A 16,718-nucleotide genomic window follows, 5' to 3' on the forward strand; every position below is an offset into this window, starting at 1 on the left:
GGTGCAAGAACTCGTGGCCTGAAAAGGCAACTGATAAAAGCTTCCATTATATCCTTCAGTTAAACAGTAAAAAGACACCCGTGACTAAGCTTCCAAAAGTCACACAGTACTGCGTTCATAAAAAAGCTCAATACAGCTCTGAGAATACAAGAGGACCACGTTTACCTGATATACCACCATCCTTCCAGGTTCTTCTGAATGACCTCCACGGTTACTCCTTTCTCAAACCCGATCTCGTCCTTACCCTGACTGGTGTAGGGCTGCACAGTGATGTACTTCTCCTCTGAGAGAAAGAAAGACAGAAAGAGAAAAAAAATGTCAGTCAAGAAAGTTATTGCTTCTGGTTTTTCCTTTGCTCAGCAATGCCAATGTCTCATATCTCTGCATGAGGCTGGAAAAAAAGGCTGCAACTAACTAACAACTTGCGATCAGCTTACAGCTACAGTGCCATGCAAAAGTTTGTGCACCCTTGCTTAAAATGTCTGTTACTGTGAATAGTTAAGTGAGCAGAAAACGAACCGATCCCCAAAAGATATAAAGTTAAACATGACGCATGTCTTTTCAGCATTTATGCGACATTTGTGCATTATTTTTGTTTTGTACAATTACAGAGTGGAAAATAAGGAAATGAACGCCATGCAAAATGTTTGGGCAGCCCAATACATTTGAGTTCTCAGGTAACTTTTACCAAGCTTCTAGACTTTAGTTAGCTTATTGAGTTATGGTTTGTTCACATTCATCGTTAGGAAAGGCCAGGTGATGCAGATTTCAAAGCTGTATAAAAATTCTCTCCGTGTCCGAAATCGCTCACTCGTTCACTACTCCCAATATAGGGAATTACTTTATAGAGGACTATATAGTGAGCTCATTGGAAAAATGAAAAAACGCTTTAGGACACTAGTCCATCACGCCGGTATTTACGTCATTACTGTCGCACAATTAAAACGTGCCAGATCAGTCGGCTGGTGGGTTTTCAAAATAATAAATACACGCATGTGTGTATTTTTGTGATAAATCCATATTATACTGAGCGCATTTCCCACATTAAATCAATACAAAGTAGCTGCATCTTTCAGTTCTTTTAAATCAAGGCTGAATCCTTTCTTCTTTGCCGCTGCCTTTTATTAAATCAAATTTGAGACTTTTAATTTGATTTCTTTCAGCGCGACCGCAATGCATGATGGGATATACTGCTTTGGTTAATGACCATCGTTGTATACTACTTTTCGTGATGCATTGTGGGATACTTTGAGTGCACTATATAGGGTGTAAATAATCCTCACTAAGGTTTCGGACAGCACTACAAAACGGTGTCCCCATTATATAGTGCCCTATATAGTGAGTAGGGAGCGATTTCGGACACAGGGTCTGACTCCTCAAACTTGTCCCTAAAATCAACAGCCAAGCAGCTCCCTAACCCTCTGAAAAATAAAATAATCGATGCTCACAAAGCAGGAGAAGGCAACAAGAAGTTAGCAAAGCATTTTCAGGTAACTGTTTTCTCAGTTTGTAATGTTATTCAGAAATAGCAGTGAACAGGAACGGTGGCGGTCAAGGTGAAGTTCGGAAGACCAAGAAAACTTTCTGAAAGAACTGCTCATTAGATTGCTAGAAAGCCAAATAAAACCCCCTTTGACTGCAAAAGACCTACAGCAAAATTGAGCAGACTGAAGTGGTGGTGCACTGTTCTCCTGTGTAGCGACACCTGAACAAATATGACCTTCATGGTAGAGTCAGCAGAAGAAAACCTTTCCTGCGTCCTAGCCACAAAATTCAGCCACAAAAATACATCTAAACAAGCCTGATGCATTTTGGAAACAAGTTCTGTGAACTGATGAAGTCAAACGAGAACTTTTTGGCCACAGTGTGCAAAGGTGTGTTTGGAGAAAAAAGGGTGCCGAATTCCAGGAATAATCGGACCTGTATTGCACTTGAAACGATACAGTGGCACACTGTTTGATGTTTTACCTCATTAATTTTATTGGTGTGTTTTTATATATCTGGGTGTGGCTTAGTATTCTAATGAAAACACTTCTTTGAAACTCCCAAAGAACACCTCTCTGACTATTAAGCATGGTGGTGGATCGACCATGCTTTGGGCTTGTGCTGCAGCCAGTGGCACAGGGAACATTTCATTGTTAGAGGGAAGAATGGATTTGAATAAATGCCAGCAAATTGGAAGCAAACATCACACCATCTGTAAAAAAGTTGGGTCCTACAACAAGATAATGTTCCGAAACACACCTCAAAATTTACAATGGAATACCTCAAGAGGCACAAACTGGAGGTTTTGCCCTGGCCCTCACTATCCCCTGACCTAAACAACATTCAGTGTGTTTACATGCACATCCAAATCGAGCTACTGTCGGTAATTGAGCTAAGGGTCCCAGCAGGGGTGCCAGAGAAATCCAATCCTACTTGCACACAAGGAAATCGAGCTATTGTGTGAGGTACATTGTGCACCCGAGCCACAGGTGGCGCTACACGCCCCATCGTGTTGGTACACATCCGGTTGTCGTCATGAAGAAGAGCTATTCAAGAGTATAAACAAAGTTATCAGTTCCGACCGAGGCTGTTGTGTTTCCTGCTTGTGGTCTCGTCACTCGTCACTTCCGGAAGGGGCAGTGCTGAAGTAAGTAGCTCGACTACGTAGCTCGACAGGGTTTACATGCACTAAGTAGCTCGGCTACAATCGCATAATCTAGGTCGCGTAGCTCGATTACGAGAAATCTAGTTCGGTTCGATTTCAGCCGAGCTAAGGTGTTTCCATGGCATTTAGAACTTCGATTTCAGTCGAGCTACAGCAGAAATTCGATTTTCTCTATGTGCATGTAAACGCACTGATTGAAAATCTGTGGATAGATCTCAAAAGAGCAGTGCATGCAAGATGGCCCAGGAATCTTGCACAATTAGAAGCCTTTTGCAAGGACAAATGGGTGAAAATCCCCCGAGTAAGAACTGAAAGACTCTTAGCTGGCTACAAGAAGTGTTTACAAGCTGTGATACTTGCCAAAGGGGGTGTTACTAAGTAATGACCATGTCGGGTGCCCAAACTTTTCCTTCAGGACCTTATCTTTTTTTTTTTGTATACTCGACACCAGAAGAAAGGATAATTCTATACACTTAAACCTGTGATTGTAGCATAGTGTAGTATTGTGTACAGTATATAAATGGATAATAATATCATTTTTAAAAAGGTACGGGTGGTAAGAGATCTCTCGCTCGCATCACCCCGTAATTGGTTATTTTCCTATTCATAGCGATCATCATTTCTTTATTCCTTCCTTATCAAACATATATCTGGGTGTGGCTTAGTGCAGGGTGTTTCAAAAAATTTGAGATCATTTCACAATCTAATAACTTTGCCAATTCTCGTTCAATTGACCTCAAATTTTAACAGCATGTATGGAAACAGGTCAAAAAATTTATGTTTAATGTTTTTTTTGTTTTTACCTTTTTAGGTATAGAAATGCCATTCACGGGAAAAGAAGAGGCGTTTTGTGTGTTAGAGCATGCTCGAACACAGTCGAACAAAACTGTGCGGCGTGCATTTATGAGAGAATTCTCTAAAAATGCACTGTTCCCAGAAAAGACTGTTACCAAAGACATGCTGCAGTGTGTTTGGCAGGAGCTGGACTACCGACTTGATGTGTGCCGTGTCTCAGGCAGCACGGAAATTGAAAATTTGTGAAATCGTTCATGGAATCCACATACCTTTGAATTTTTCATTCACATTTTGAGGAATAAATCTTATCTTGCTCAACATTAAGCCTGTTCAGTTTCATTTGCCTCGACTATGTAGTTTCTGGGATATTTACATCTCAAATAATATCACATTTTTTGAAACACACCCTGTATTCTAAAGAAAAGGCTTCTTTGAAACCCCCAGCTTGCCATGACACAATCAAGAATCAAGAGGTTTCTTAGCCCTTCATGTAAAACATAGCTAATTATTATATATAAACATTTTGCTTGCGAGGTTCCTCAGACTTTCAAGAACAAATGAAGGATAAGCAGGAATTCTGATGAAAGCCAATGTACAAGCAACAATCACAGCTTATGTAAGCTTTACACAGCATCAGACTCTCTCATTTGTATACATTGCACAGGTACATAATGGGACATCATAAATAACTACAGTGGTGCTTGAAAGTTTGTGAACCCTTTAGAATTTTCTGTATTTCTGCATAAATATGACCAAAAACATCATCAGATTTTCACACAAGTCCTAAAAGTAGATAAAGAGAACCCAGTTAAACAAATGAGACAAAAATATTATACTTGGTCATTTATTTATTGAGGAAAATGATCCAATATTACATATCTGTGAGTGGCAAAAATATGTGAACCTTTGCTTTCAGTATCTGGTGTGACCCCCTTGTGCAGCAGTAACTGCAGCTAAACGTTTGTGGTAACTGTTGATCAGTCCTGCACACCGGCTTGGAGGAATTTTAGCCCGTTCCTCCGTACAGAACAGCTTCAACTCTGGGATGTTGGTGGGTTTCCTCACATGAACTGCTCGCTTCAGGTCCTTCCGCAACATTTCCATTGGATTAAGGTCAGGACTTTGACTTGGCCATTCCAAAACATTAACTTTATTCTTCTTTAACCATTCTTTGGTAGAACGACTTGTGTGCTTAGGGTCGTTGTCTTGCTGCATGACCCACCTTCTCTTGAGATTCAGTTCATGGACAGATGTCCTGACATTTTTCTTGAGAATTCACTGATATAATTCAGAATTCATTGTTCCATCAATGATGGCAAGCCGTCCTGCCCCAAATGCAACAAAACAGGCCCAAACCATGATACTACCGCCACCATGTTTCACAGATGGGATAAGGTTCTTATGCTAAAATGCAGTGCTTTCCTTTCTTCAAACATAACGCTTCTCATTTAAATCAAAAAGTTCTATTTTGGTCTCATTCTTCCACAAAACATTTTCCCAATAGCTTTCTGGCTTGTCCACGTGATCTTCAGCAAACTGCAGATGAGCAGCAATGTTCTTTTTGGAGAGCAGTGGTTTTCTCCTTGCAACCCTGCCATGCACACCATTGTTGTTCAGTGTTCTCCTGATGGTGGACTCATGAACATTAACATTAGCCAATGTGAAAGAGGCCTTCAGTTGCTTAGAAGTTACCCTGGGGTCCTTTGTGACCTCGCCAACTATTACACGCCTTGCTCCTGGAGTGATCTTTGTTGGTGGACCACTCCTGGGGAGGGTAACAATGGTCTTGAATTTCCTCCATTTGTACACAATCTGTCTGACTGTGGATTGGTGGAGTCCAAACTCTTTAGAGATGGTTTTGTAACCTTTTCCAGCCTGATGAGCATCAACAACGCTTTTTCTGAGGTCCTCAGAAATCTCCTTTGTTCGTGCCATGATACACTTCCACGAACGTGTTGTGAAGATCAGACTTTGATAGATCCCTGTTCTTTAAATAAAACGGGGTGCCCACTCACACCTGACTATCATCCCATTGATTGAAAACACCTGACTCTAATTTCACCTTCAAATTAACTGCTAATCCTAGAGGTTCACATACTTTTGCCACTCACAGATATGTAATATTGGATCAGTTTCCTCAATAAATAAATGACCAAGTATAATATTTTTGTCTCCTTTGTTTAACTGGGTTCTCTTTATCTACTTTTAGGACTTGTGTGAAAATCTGATGATGTTTTACGTCATATTTATGCAGAAATACAGAAAATTCTAAAGGGTTCACAAACTTTCAAGCACCACTGTACCGTATATAGGCCTAAAAGGAATTAGAAAGCAATCACAAATGTAGATTCCCTAGAACTTGAAAGGCTTTGTTGCCCCAACCTTAGATTTAGTAGTGGAGGAGGCATTTATCACACAACACTCCAAATCTGGCTTTTGGACTTTCAGCCCTTTCTTGACCATACCACAGCTATAATGTGTTAAGGGGTATGAGCAGGGAGCAAAAATGTTGAATTTTTCCAACCAGTAGTGGTATTGCAGTGGTGCGACTGTTCTAGATGGTGGAAAAAGCCAAGTCGGTCCAGAACACATTAGCTTTGTATGCAGTCATGATGCAGTGTGCCAGCAGAAAAAATAGAAGTAAAGCCCTAAGGCTTTCTTCTCTCTCTCTCTCTCTCTGGCCTTCATGAATGAAAAGTTGCCCCTGTTAACCTGTACATTCATTGCTCACTGGATCCAGTGCTCACCTTCCAAATGCATATGGATGGAATGATAACATAAATCAACTTGACTGGAAAGCACACCTTCATTTTTAATTTTTTTTTTTAAATGTCATGTCATTTGCTGGACAGATAGAGAGAGATACTGTATTTTTTTTTCAGGTTTTGTGCATGAGTTCAGAGCGAAAGTGATAAGTAAGAACAGCAAGACAGTGATGTATGCTTGCATGCACATGTCCTTTTTAGTTTCACACTTTCCGAGAGAGAGAGAGAGAGAGAGAGAGAGAGAGAGAGAGAGAGCGCTTAAACTAGTACTCAAAACTGCCCACACAAAATGTATTCAATGCACACATTACTGAACCCAAGAGGTTTCAGGCCAACACCTAAAACCATAAACACATTCTTCCACACAGAACAACAGCAAAGTTGAATTAGTCGTTATGATGCTAACACAAGTTTGGAAGTTCACTCTTTTACACAACCATACGTTTTATATATATATATATATATATATATATATATATATATATATATGTTTGTTAAGCTGTATGGTGTATGTTGGTGCACTGGTCGATTGTTTTTGCCAAATCCAATTATGATGTAGCTACATAAAACATCCTACACTCGGGAGTTTCCAAAGCAGCTGAAAGGAAAATTGTATAAACTTTTCCAGTTAGTCAGTTTGGCGAATCCAATGCGGCCAGTACGAGTTTACATGAGTCAGCATTAAACAACAATATCTTTGTAAACTCTCCAGACTTGTCTAAACAAGAAAAGATCTTAGAATAGGTCTTTACTCAAACTGGTCTATGCGGCACAACACTGCTATTCAGTCTTAATTCTTTAAAAAATATATATATATACTCCTCTACAAATCACATTCAACTTCCACATTCAGTGACCACATCTGGATATGACCTAAGAAGGAGTTCATATAAAGTTTCAATTTGAAAAGCAAAAACAAACTCCACAAGATTCATGACATTACATCAGTGGTGAACCGTTACTATTCGAGCTGGGACTTGAACTCAGCCAAAACTTAGCCAGACACACCAAAAAAGCAACAGGGCAAAGGATTTTGCAAGGGATTAGCGGCAGGCTGCCAGGTCGTTCCGTTGTGTGTAGTTGTCGGTGCTGATTTTAAAAGTAACTGAGTAAATTACACAGGGAAATGAATACTTAAGTCTGAGTGAAAAATCCTGTGGTGAGTGTGCGTGGAAGAAGAGACTGGAGACAGAAATCTTAGGCTACATCCACACGACAACGGCAACGAGATTTTATTTAAAAAAAATATCGCGTCCACATGGGCAACGGATCAGTAAAATATCAGGAACATATGGCAACGCAATGCTTGCTGAAAACGATGCAATACACATGAAACACCTCTACGTGCGCTGTAAGACGGTCCCATCGGAGACACCAGAACAATAGAAGAAGTAGGACGCATGCGCATAAACCCCTTCTTCTACCCGGCGTGAAGCACTCACAGGAACAAGCACACAACAACAAGAAGATGATGGCAGCTGCGACTACGCGAGGAAATCGTGCCTTCTGTGTGTACAAATTAGTTTTATTAGTGTGCATAGTTTTATATAACTTAATTTTCTTATTGTGTGTGAACATTTTGAAAAGCATTTTTATATAATTTATATAACTTTTTATATTGTGTGTGAACATTTTGAAAAGCAGTCTTATCCAATAAAAAAAAGAAATTCAAGAAATGGTTCAGTTACTTGTTTATTTAAAAGAAAAGCTGTATACAAAAGTGAATGCAATGCAGTGGTTCATACAAAACAGCGAGAGTGCTGCTTGTTCTAGTCATGTGGTTGTGACGTCATCGTAAACAAATCCGTTCTACTCATCCAGACGACTTCGCAACGGCGCCGTTGCCAGATTTTTCCACTCTGGAACCCGTTCTCGTTTTGGAGCACCCAAAACGCCGGTGCTGTGTGGACGCCAGGCCGAAACGATAAACAATTTTATCAGATTCACCTGAATCCGTTGCCGTGTGGACAGCCTCAGTTTCTTGCTCGTTAGCCTGAGTTGTCCTCGATAGCACTGGCTTGACTGCTTCATTAGCATTCGCTAATACTACTGATGAACGCTACACCGGCTAGAAGGTGACTTCACTGCTGCGCTGATGGTGCTGACTCGCGGTTAAGCTCGCGTTGGCCTTCGAGAAGGCCTAGGGCGATAAATTTTTGGTCCCTCCCACTATAAATCAAAATCTGATTGGTTAATTCATCTGTCACTTCCTACATAAACATACACTGCCATTGCCTTCTGTCCCGGCAATGACGTCCTAACCAATGAGTGAGCCAGCTCTAAACTCTTCTCAGCCTAGAGACAACAAACAAACAAACAAACAAACAAACAAACAAAAAACTCATTGGATAACTTGATTTTAATGTTTTCAGGACAGTAACCCTTTCATTTCTGAAGTAAATTTGATCGAAAATGAGGCCAAATTAGAACTGGAAGAGAATAATTAAAATGAAATTATGAAAGAATGAAGGAAATTAAATATAATATTTGAAATGGTGATATGACGGTGACGGTTCCCCTCTGCATTACATTACAGCCATTTAGCCTGACGCTCTCATCCAGAGCGACGTACAACAAGTTCAACAATTTCAAACTTTTAGGCATTAGGCACGAGCCAAACATTCCCATGTGGCATATTTTTAAACGGGCAGAATTTAAAAACTTCAAAAACTTTCACCTTGGAATAACTTAAACAAAGAAAAGGTGCCAACTAGACAGAGCATCTGCTGCAAGAATCCCGCTTGGCAGTTCTACTACACCAAACACATGACTAAAACAAAACGTCTTAGTGCAATGCTATTTTTGCAGTCTAAAATTTATCTTCACACCCTCGTCGTTGCTATCTATACTAAAATAATAAATTCCAGAAAACATTTCATTAAGTCATAATCTTTATTATGATCTCAGTGAAAGTGTCTGCTTCATTACAGACCCACAAGCAAAATTTATTGAGTGTTAAAAGTCTCAATAGTGCACCAGGATTACATTTTAATTCGTTTTTTTTGAAGCACCAAGCTAGATGATGATGATAATAATAATAATAATAATAATAATTATTATTATTATTATTATTATTATTATTATTATTATTATTATTCAGCCCTGTGATGACCTGGCGACTTGTCCAGGGTGTACCCCGCCTTTCGCCCGTAGTCAGCTGGGATAGGCTCCAGCTTGCCTGCGACCCTGTAGAACAGGATAAAGCGGCTAGAGATAACGAGATGAGATGTCAAATAATTTCAATCCATCTATTCACTCATTCATCCAAACCAAATTAATGTATAACATTGAAAGGATTTACACACTGATACTTTTGAATGTCGAGTTGAATGTTGAAAAGGAGGCGGCAGGCTGCATTAGTCTCCTCAGGTTCATGACTGATTAACGAATAACTGTGTGTAAAGTGAAGTGAGGAATGTTTAAGAAAGGGTTTACTCTGAGGGCAGGCCACACAGCATGCTTCACACACAACTCCGATCTTTTCAAATCAGATTTGAGTCACTTATATGTGGTCCTAAGTCGGATTCGTATCCGATTCGCAGCCATGAGGCATGAACGAGAACGGTCAGATGGCTTTTCTGTTCAAAACGACAACGGAGGCGAGCTACAATAGCTGCGAAAAAAGCAAAAGCAAGCTGTCTGGCTTTTTTCTGCCTTCTCAATCGGATTACGTACAGCTGACGAATTGTTTGTGATCCTCCAGAGCAAAATTCCGATGCGTGCATTAACTACCGGCACGTCCATTTAGTCGGTTTTAATATCATGAGTCGTCTCACAAACACGATGTTTTATGTTGTTGGTGATTTGTGCAAAAACACGTGCATACGTGCTGTTTATGAGGATGGATGTGTTCACATTACAGTTAGATACAGGTCACTTGTAATTATGAATGTGTACTATCAAGATGTGCAAATCTGATCTGAGCAAAAAAATCAGAATTGAACAATGAGGCTTGTGATGTGAATGTAGCCAAGGAGTGTTTACTGAACCAGGGAGTATGTTTTTGTGCACATGAATGTGTGGCTGACAGAAAGCTGACGAAAAGGTAGTGGGTGCTGATTGTGTTCAGCATTAAATTATACAGTGCTCAGCGTAAATGAGTGCACCCACTTTGAAAAGTAACATTTTAAACAATATCTCAATGAACACAAACAATTTCCAAAATGTTGACAAGACAAAGTTTAATATAACATCTGTTTAACTTCTAGCGTGAAAGTAAGGTCAATAATATAAACTTAGATTACACGTTTTTTTCAGTTTTACTCAAATTAGGGTGGTGCAAAAATGAGTACACCCCACAACAAAAACTACTACATCTAGTACTTTGTCTGGCCTCCATGATTTTTAATGACAGCACCAAGTCTTCTAGGCATGGAATGAACAAGTTGGCGACTTAAAAATTTATTGAGAGTAAGTCACTAAAAGAGGTCACTGTTGAAGAATGGAAAAAGATTGATGTTGTAAAATGTCGCCAACTTGTTCATTCCATGCCTAGAAGACTTGGTGCTGTCATTAAAAATCATGGAGGCCATACAAAGTACTAGATGTAGTAGTTTTAGTTGTGGGGTGTACTCATTTTTGCACCACCCTAATTTGAGTAAAACTGAAAAAATGTGTAATCTAAGTTATATTATTAACCTTACTTTCCCGTTATAAGTTAAACAGATGTTATAATAAACTTTGTCTTGTCAACATTTTGGAAATTGTTTGTGTTCATTGAGATATTGTTTAAAATGTTACTTTTCAAAGGGGGCGTACTCATTTACGCTCAGCACTGTAATAAACCGTTTCCAATAGAAGGAACCTACATAAGCATGCAATATTTTTGAGGCACAGTTGTACGATGCTAAGAGAAAATCCGTCCCTCTGGGGTGCCTTTTTCGGCCAAATTTGAAGGAAGCACTACATTCGTCTTTCCTGATGTAGCCAATCTAATCTTTTTTTTTCCACCAGACGATGGAAGAAAAAACATTTATAAATTTTAGTGAATAATTTGTCTCGTAGCTAGCTAACAATCACTTTCAGTCTGTATTTTGCCAGTATGTAGATTGCCAGAATTAGTTTTGTGGTTAAAATTAACAAGCAAATATAACACGATCTAACTTGGGCGGCACGGTGGTGTAGTGGTTAGCATTGTCGCCTCACAGCAAGAAGGTCCGGGTTCGAGCCCCGTGGCCGGCGAGGGCCTTTCTGTGCGGAGTTTGCATGTTCTCCCCGTGTCTGCGTGGGTTTCCTCCGGGTGCTCCGGTTTCCCCCACAGTCCAAAGACATGCGGTTAGGTTAACATGAGTGCCCTTGAGCAAGGCACCTAACCCCTAACTGCTCCCCGGGTGCTGTAGTATAGTTGCCCACTGCTCTGGGTATGTACAGTATGTATGCGTGTGTGCTCATTGCTCAGTTGTATGTGTTCACTGCTTCAGATGGGTTAAATGCAGAGGATGAATTTCACTGTGCTTGAGTGTGCATGTGACAAATAAAGTCGTCTTCTTCTTGCTAGCCACTCTCTTACAAACTGCTAAATTGCTTGTTAGTCTTAATCATCTAGCTCAGGGGTTTTCAAAGTGTGGGAGAGTCAGCCCCCCTCAGAGAGCAAATAAACAGCGCCCCCCCCCTTTACAATTTTTGTTGTCTCATCTCATCTCATTATCTGTAGCTGCTTTATCCTGTTCTACAGGGTCGCAGGCAAGCTGGAGCCTATCCCAGCTGACTACGGGCGAAAGGCGGGGTACACCCTGGACAAGTCGCAGGTCATCACAGGGCCGACACATAGACATAGACAACCATTCACACTCACACTCACACCTACGGTCAATTTAGAGTCACCAGTTAACCTAACCTGCATGTCTTTGGACTGTGGGGGAAACCGGAGCACCCGGAGGAAACCCACGCGGACACGGGGAGAACATGCAAACTCCACACAGAAAGGCCCTCGCCGGCCACGGGGCTCGAACCCGGACCTTTTTGCTGTGAGGCGACAGCGCTAACCACTACACCACCGTGCCGCCCACTTAATGTTCCATTTGTATTTAAAAAAATGGTTGTTGTACACATTTCTTTTACACATTTTAAACATTGTGCTTTTTGAAAACATCTTTTTTTTTTTTACACATTTAAAACATATAAGCTTCTTTTAAAAACATCTTGTTTTACACATTTTAAACATCTCATAGCATCGTTAGCTAGCACCTCTTGCCAGACAACACACTGTAGCAGTGGAGCATCTTCAGATCCAGTCCATGAAAATCCAAACTTTAAATAATCGTGGTCATCCTTCCTTCTTTTTTTTTGCTTGGCCCAGACTCTGTCTCCTCACTCACTGTAGCTTTAGGTACTAAAAATCGATCCATTTTGTCTCTGGTAAAGGCTAGCTGAAGTTCGCTAAATGTCCGCAATAGTAACTTATTCTGGTTTATTTTTCCTCACGTTATGCCCCCCCTGAAGAACTCTGGTGCCCCCTAGGGGAGGCGCGCCCCACACTTTGAAAAGCCCTGATCTAGCTAGATGTGTTTTTGTCTAGTTGTACTCAGCACTTGAAAAACAGCTGTGGCTAGTCTGGAATCCATCCTGAAGAAAACAAATGTTACAGACCCCATGTGCTGCCTAACAAAGTTTTTTTAGGTTTGTGACTGCTGCACTCAAAAGTGGACATGTTCACCATACTTACAAGAGCCATAAAAGAAGATAAACAGATTGTTCTTTGGAAATTCATGACTTTAAAGCCAAACAAAACCCAAAGAAAACCCTCTTTTATACTGACAAATAATATCCATACAAGACATGTTCAATTATTCATTTATTCATATTTGTACCTGCATACTGTGTACAGACTGGTTTTCCTTTAAAATAAAATATCCCTGGGCACTCACATTTCACTTTTTCCAAGGTTCAAATATCGCAATCTGAGTGCGAATTACGTGACAGAATCTGAGATTGTGACGTCACTTACATGCTACATGACTTACCGAGGCTGAGATCTAGTAGATACACCACTTCTAAATTGTTGTAAACAACGGCACTGGCCATTGGCACTGGTCACACGGTGGACAAATTTCATTTCAGCAGGCACAAGATGGTTTGTGAAGACCACTTCATCGTGGAATGTTTCACGGAATATCAGCACATCAAAGTATGCCGATTACTTAATAAAACCCTGCAATATACAAAGGTCCTAGTTCCTGGGGCAATTCCAACTATTTTTGTTCATCGACCTGCAAAACCTGACCGTGGACGTGGGAACAGTCGACAGAAATGGGAAGCAAAGGCAGGAAGGTGAGTGATTATTCAGACTCTTCCCTAACCTCATCTCATCTCATTATCTGTAGCCGCTTTATCCTGTTCTACAGGGTCGCAGGCAAGCTGGAGCCTATCCCAGCTGACTACGGGCGAAAGGCGGGGTACACCCTGGACAAGTCGCCAGGTCATCACAGGGCTGACACATAGACACAGACAACCATTCACACTCACACCTACGGTCAATTTAGAGTCACCAGCTAACCTAACCTGCATGTCTTTGGACTGTGGGGGAAACCGGAGCACCCGGAGGAAACCCACGCGGACACGGGGAGAACATGCAAACTCCGCACAGAAAGGCCCTCGCCGGCCACGGGGCTCGAACCCGGACCTTCTTGCTGTGAGGCGACAGCGCTAACCACTACACCACCGTGCCGCCCTCTTCCCTAACCTGAAACTGAAATTTTTCAATATACAGTCATCATCATCAATGTTCCCCATCCGCTGCTACAACAGGTTGGATGCCCAGGATCTCATCCAATAAGGGCAGGAACCTCTGTCTGTTCTGCATCTCCCTCTGTAGTGGGACTGGGGCAAGTCCAGTTAATTTTTCAGATTGTCCAAATGTTACGAGTGTATGGCTTGTTGTTAGAACGGAACAGTATTTGTTTTTGCAGCGCAGAATTAGAAAGTCTTGTAACATGAGCAATATACTTCAAGTGTTGAGTAAGGTAGAAAGTACGGATTGACGAGGAACGGGTGAGGAAGAGCATATCGTTGTTGGTGTATTTGTAGCGCCAGTCGAGAACACCCTCCTCTACAGCTGGGATTCTATTGAGAATTAACGCGCTCGAAGCCGTTGCGGACAAGTTTTCTGAGAAAATTCATCCATGTACACTACCGTTCAAAAGTTTGGGGTCACTTTGAAATCTCCTTATTTTTGAAAGAAAAGCACTGTTCTTTTCAATGAAGATCACTTTAAACTAATCAGAAATCCACTCTATACATTGCTAATGTGGTAAATGACTATTCTAGCTGCAAATGTCTGGTTTTTGGTGCAATATCTCCATAGGTGTATAGAGGCCCATTTCCAGCAACTCTCACTCCAGTGTTCTAATGGTACAATGTGTTTGCTCATTGCCTCAGAAGGCTAATGGATGATTAGAAAACCCTTGTACAATCATGTTAGCACAGCTGAAAACAGTTGAGCTCTTTAGAGAAGCTATAAAACTGACCTTCCTTTGAGCAGATTGAGTTTCTGGAGCATCACATTAATTTGTGGGGTCGATTAAATGCTCAGAAAAATGTCTTGACTATATTTTCTATTCATTTTACAACTTATGGTGGGAAATAAAAGTGTGACTTTTCATGGAAAACACAAAATTGTCTGGGTGACCCCAAACTTTTGAACGGTAGTGTAGATTCCAACTTTGCCAGCCGCGAGGCATTAAGATAACATGCCTGAGTACTTTAGGTGAGGCGACTACGAACACAAGCGGTTAGGAACTTTACACGCGTGGACAACTTTATCCGACGGTCTGTGAGTACGGTTTTTTAACTCATTCCACTTTTTATGAGCTGAAGCAATGCGCTGGATCGTGAATGCTGAATGGCCTTCCTCATTTGATACAGTATGACCGAGACAGGTGAAGCTCAGAACATTCTCGATAGGCGCATCTTTCATTTTAATGAGGGAGCTCAACGCCTTCTTCTCTAGAGGAACATTGAAACACATTGTTTTGGATGCCGATATTGTTAGTCCAAACCTGGTAAACTCCTCATTACGTATCCTCAGCGTATTCTCCAGTACAGCACTGTGCAAAAGTCTTAGGCACGTGTAAAGAAATGCTGTCGACCAAAAATGGCTTAAAAAGTAATGAAATGAAATGTTTCAACATTAAAAAATACTATAAGCAGTAAGCCATAATAAATGAAACAGTCAATATTTGGTGTGAGACGACCCTTTGCTTTTAAAAAATATATATAGTAGTCTCATTTACAGTGAGTGCAGTTTGATAAGGAAATGAGCTGTAGGTTTTACTGAGCATCTTACAGAACCAGCCACAGTTCTTCTTCTGGACACTTTGTCCCACTTGCTTCGTAATTTTGCACCAAAAATTTTCCAGTAGCCTTCATTATGTTTTCTTTTTTAATCTGAAACATGTTCTCTTCTGTAATATGCTGCTCAAATACAAACTTTTCTTCTTTCCGTAACATTTCATTTTGTGCTGGAAAACGAACGTTTGGACTCTACAATGTTTTTGGACTGACTCGATAATGTAGAAGTCATAAAATAGTAATCTATAACAAAGTTTGGATGAAAAAAAAAAATAGGGTGCCTAAGACTATTGGCCTGTTGAACAAATACTATTAAATCGCTTTTTGTTCAGGCACATTTTTCATGTTTGCACAGAAAAACCACAAAAAATTATAAAAGAAAATTTCTGAGTCGATGGCTCTGTGTTACAAAAGCAAATGGTGCACCAGTGTGTCAACTCTGGTGGGGTTTACATTAGACCGTATCAGCGGATCATCAGATTAACGTTTTTAAAACGATTAGTGTGCACACAGCAACACCAATACATGATTCGCGTGCACACAGCAACACCAATACACGGATACGCTCGGCTCCGCAGGCATCCTGCGCTCCAAATCACTCCGCCCTGAACAGCGAGTGCCCTCTGGAGGGTGCGCACTCCGGCCCTGCGCAGCTCACAGAGCGCGCGAGTGAAGTGCACGAGCAGTGATTCGGGACTGTGTGTGATCTCAGCGCATATCACTTACCACTTGCAAGTGGAAGGATGGCAAGCCTAAAGACAATCATAACTACACAATGGGCAGTATTTGCATCAGTATTTGCAGTATTTTCATACTTTTATACTCTTTAATGAAAGGTGATACAAGGCGGAAGTCCGCACCGTTTTTCAGCAGTCGCGTCACATGACCAACGTCAGCGAATCAGGAAGGTGGATGTCACAGTGACGTTGTCCAATGACGACGCCAGCTAGAGCTCAGCACAGCGTATCCGCGTATTCTCAATGTTTACACAGCACCGGATCAGACACGACCTGGATTGAATATGTGGACCCTGGCAGATTCCTGTTTCCCGGCGTTTCCAGGCGGTTTAATGTAAACGGACAGTGCATCCGCGAAGAAAACGAGACAGATACGGTCTAATGTAAACTTGGCCTCTGTCACAAGCGGATATCCGGTTTCAGTGCAAATGGCCACGTCTGATGGCCAGCGCCGCTGTTTACAACAATTTAGAAGTGGTGTAT

At 41.1% G+C, this 16,718-nt stretch overlaps 1 protein-coding gene across 11 annotated transcripts in view; it reads right to left on the bottom strand.

The window, feature by feature from the left end:
- The window catches only part of sh3pxd2aa (SH3 and PX domains 2Aa), a 360,165-nt gene that overhangs the window by 10,645 nt on the left and 332,802 nt on the right, over positions 1-16,718 (bottom strand). For all 11 annotated transcript variants that reach the window (XM_060898802.1, XM_060898807.1, XM_060898803.1 and 8 more), the window contains one exon: positions 166-283. In XM_060898802.1, the coding sequence (XP_060754785.1) occupies positions 166-283 (118 nt within the window). The remainder of the gene's footprint in view (positions 1-165; positions 284-16,718) is intronic.

The sequence above is a fragment of the Neoarius graeffei genome, chromosome 18 (assembly GCF_027579695.1).
Source record: "Neoarius graeffei isolate fNeoGra1 chromosome 18, fNeoGra1.pri, whole genome shotgun sequence".
In the NCBI taxonomy this organism is placed as follows: Eukaryota; Metazoa; Chordata; class Actinopteri; order Siluriformes; family Ariidae; genus Neoarius; species Neoarius graeffei.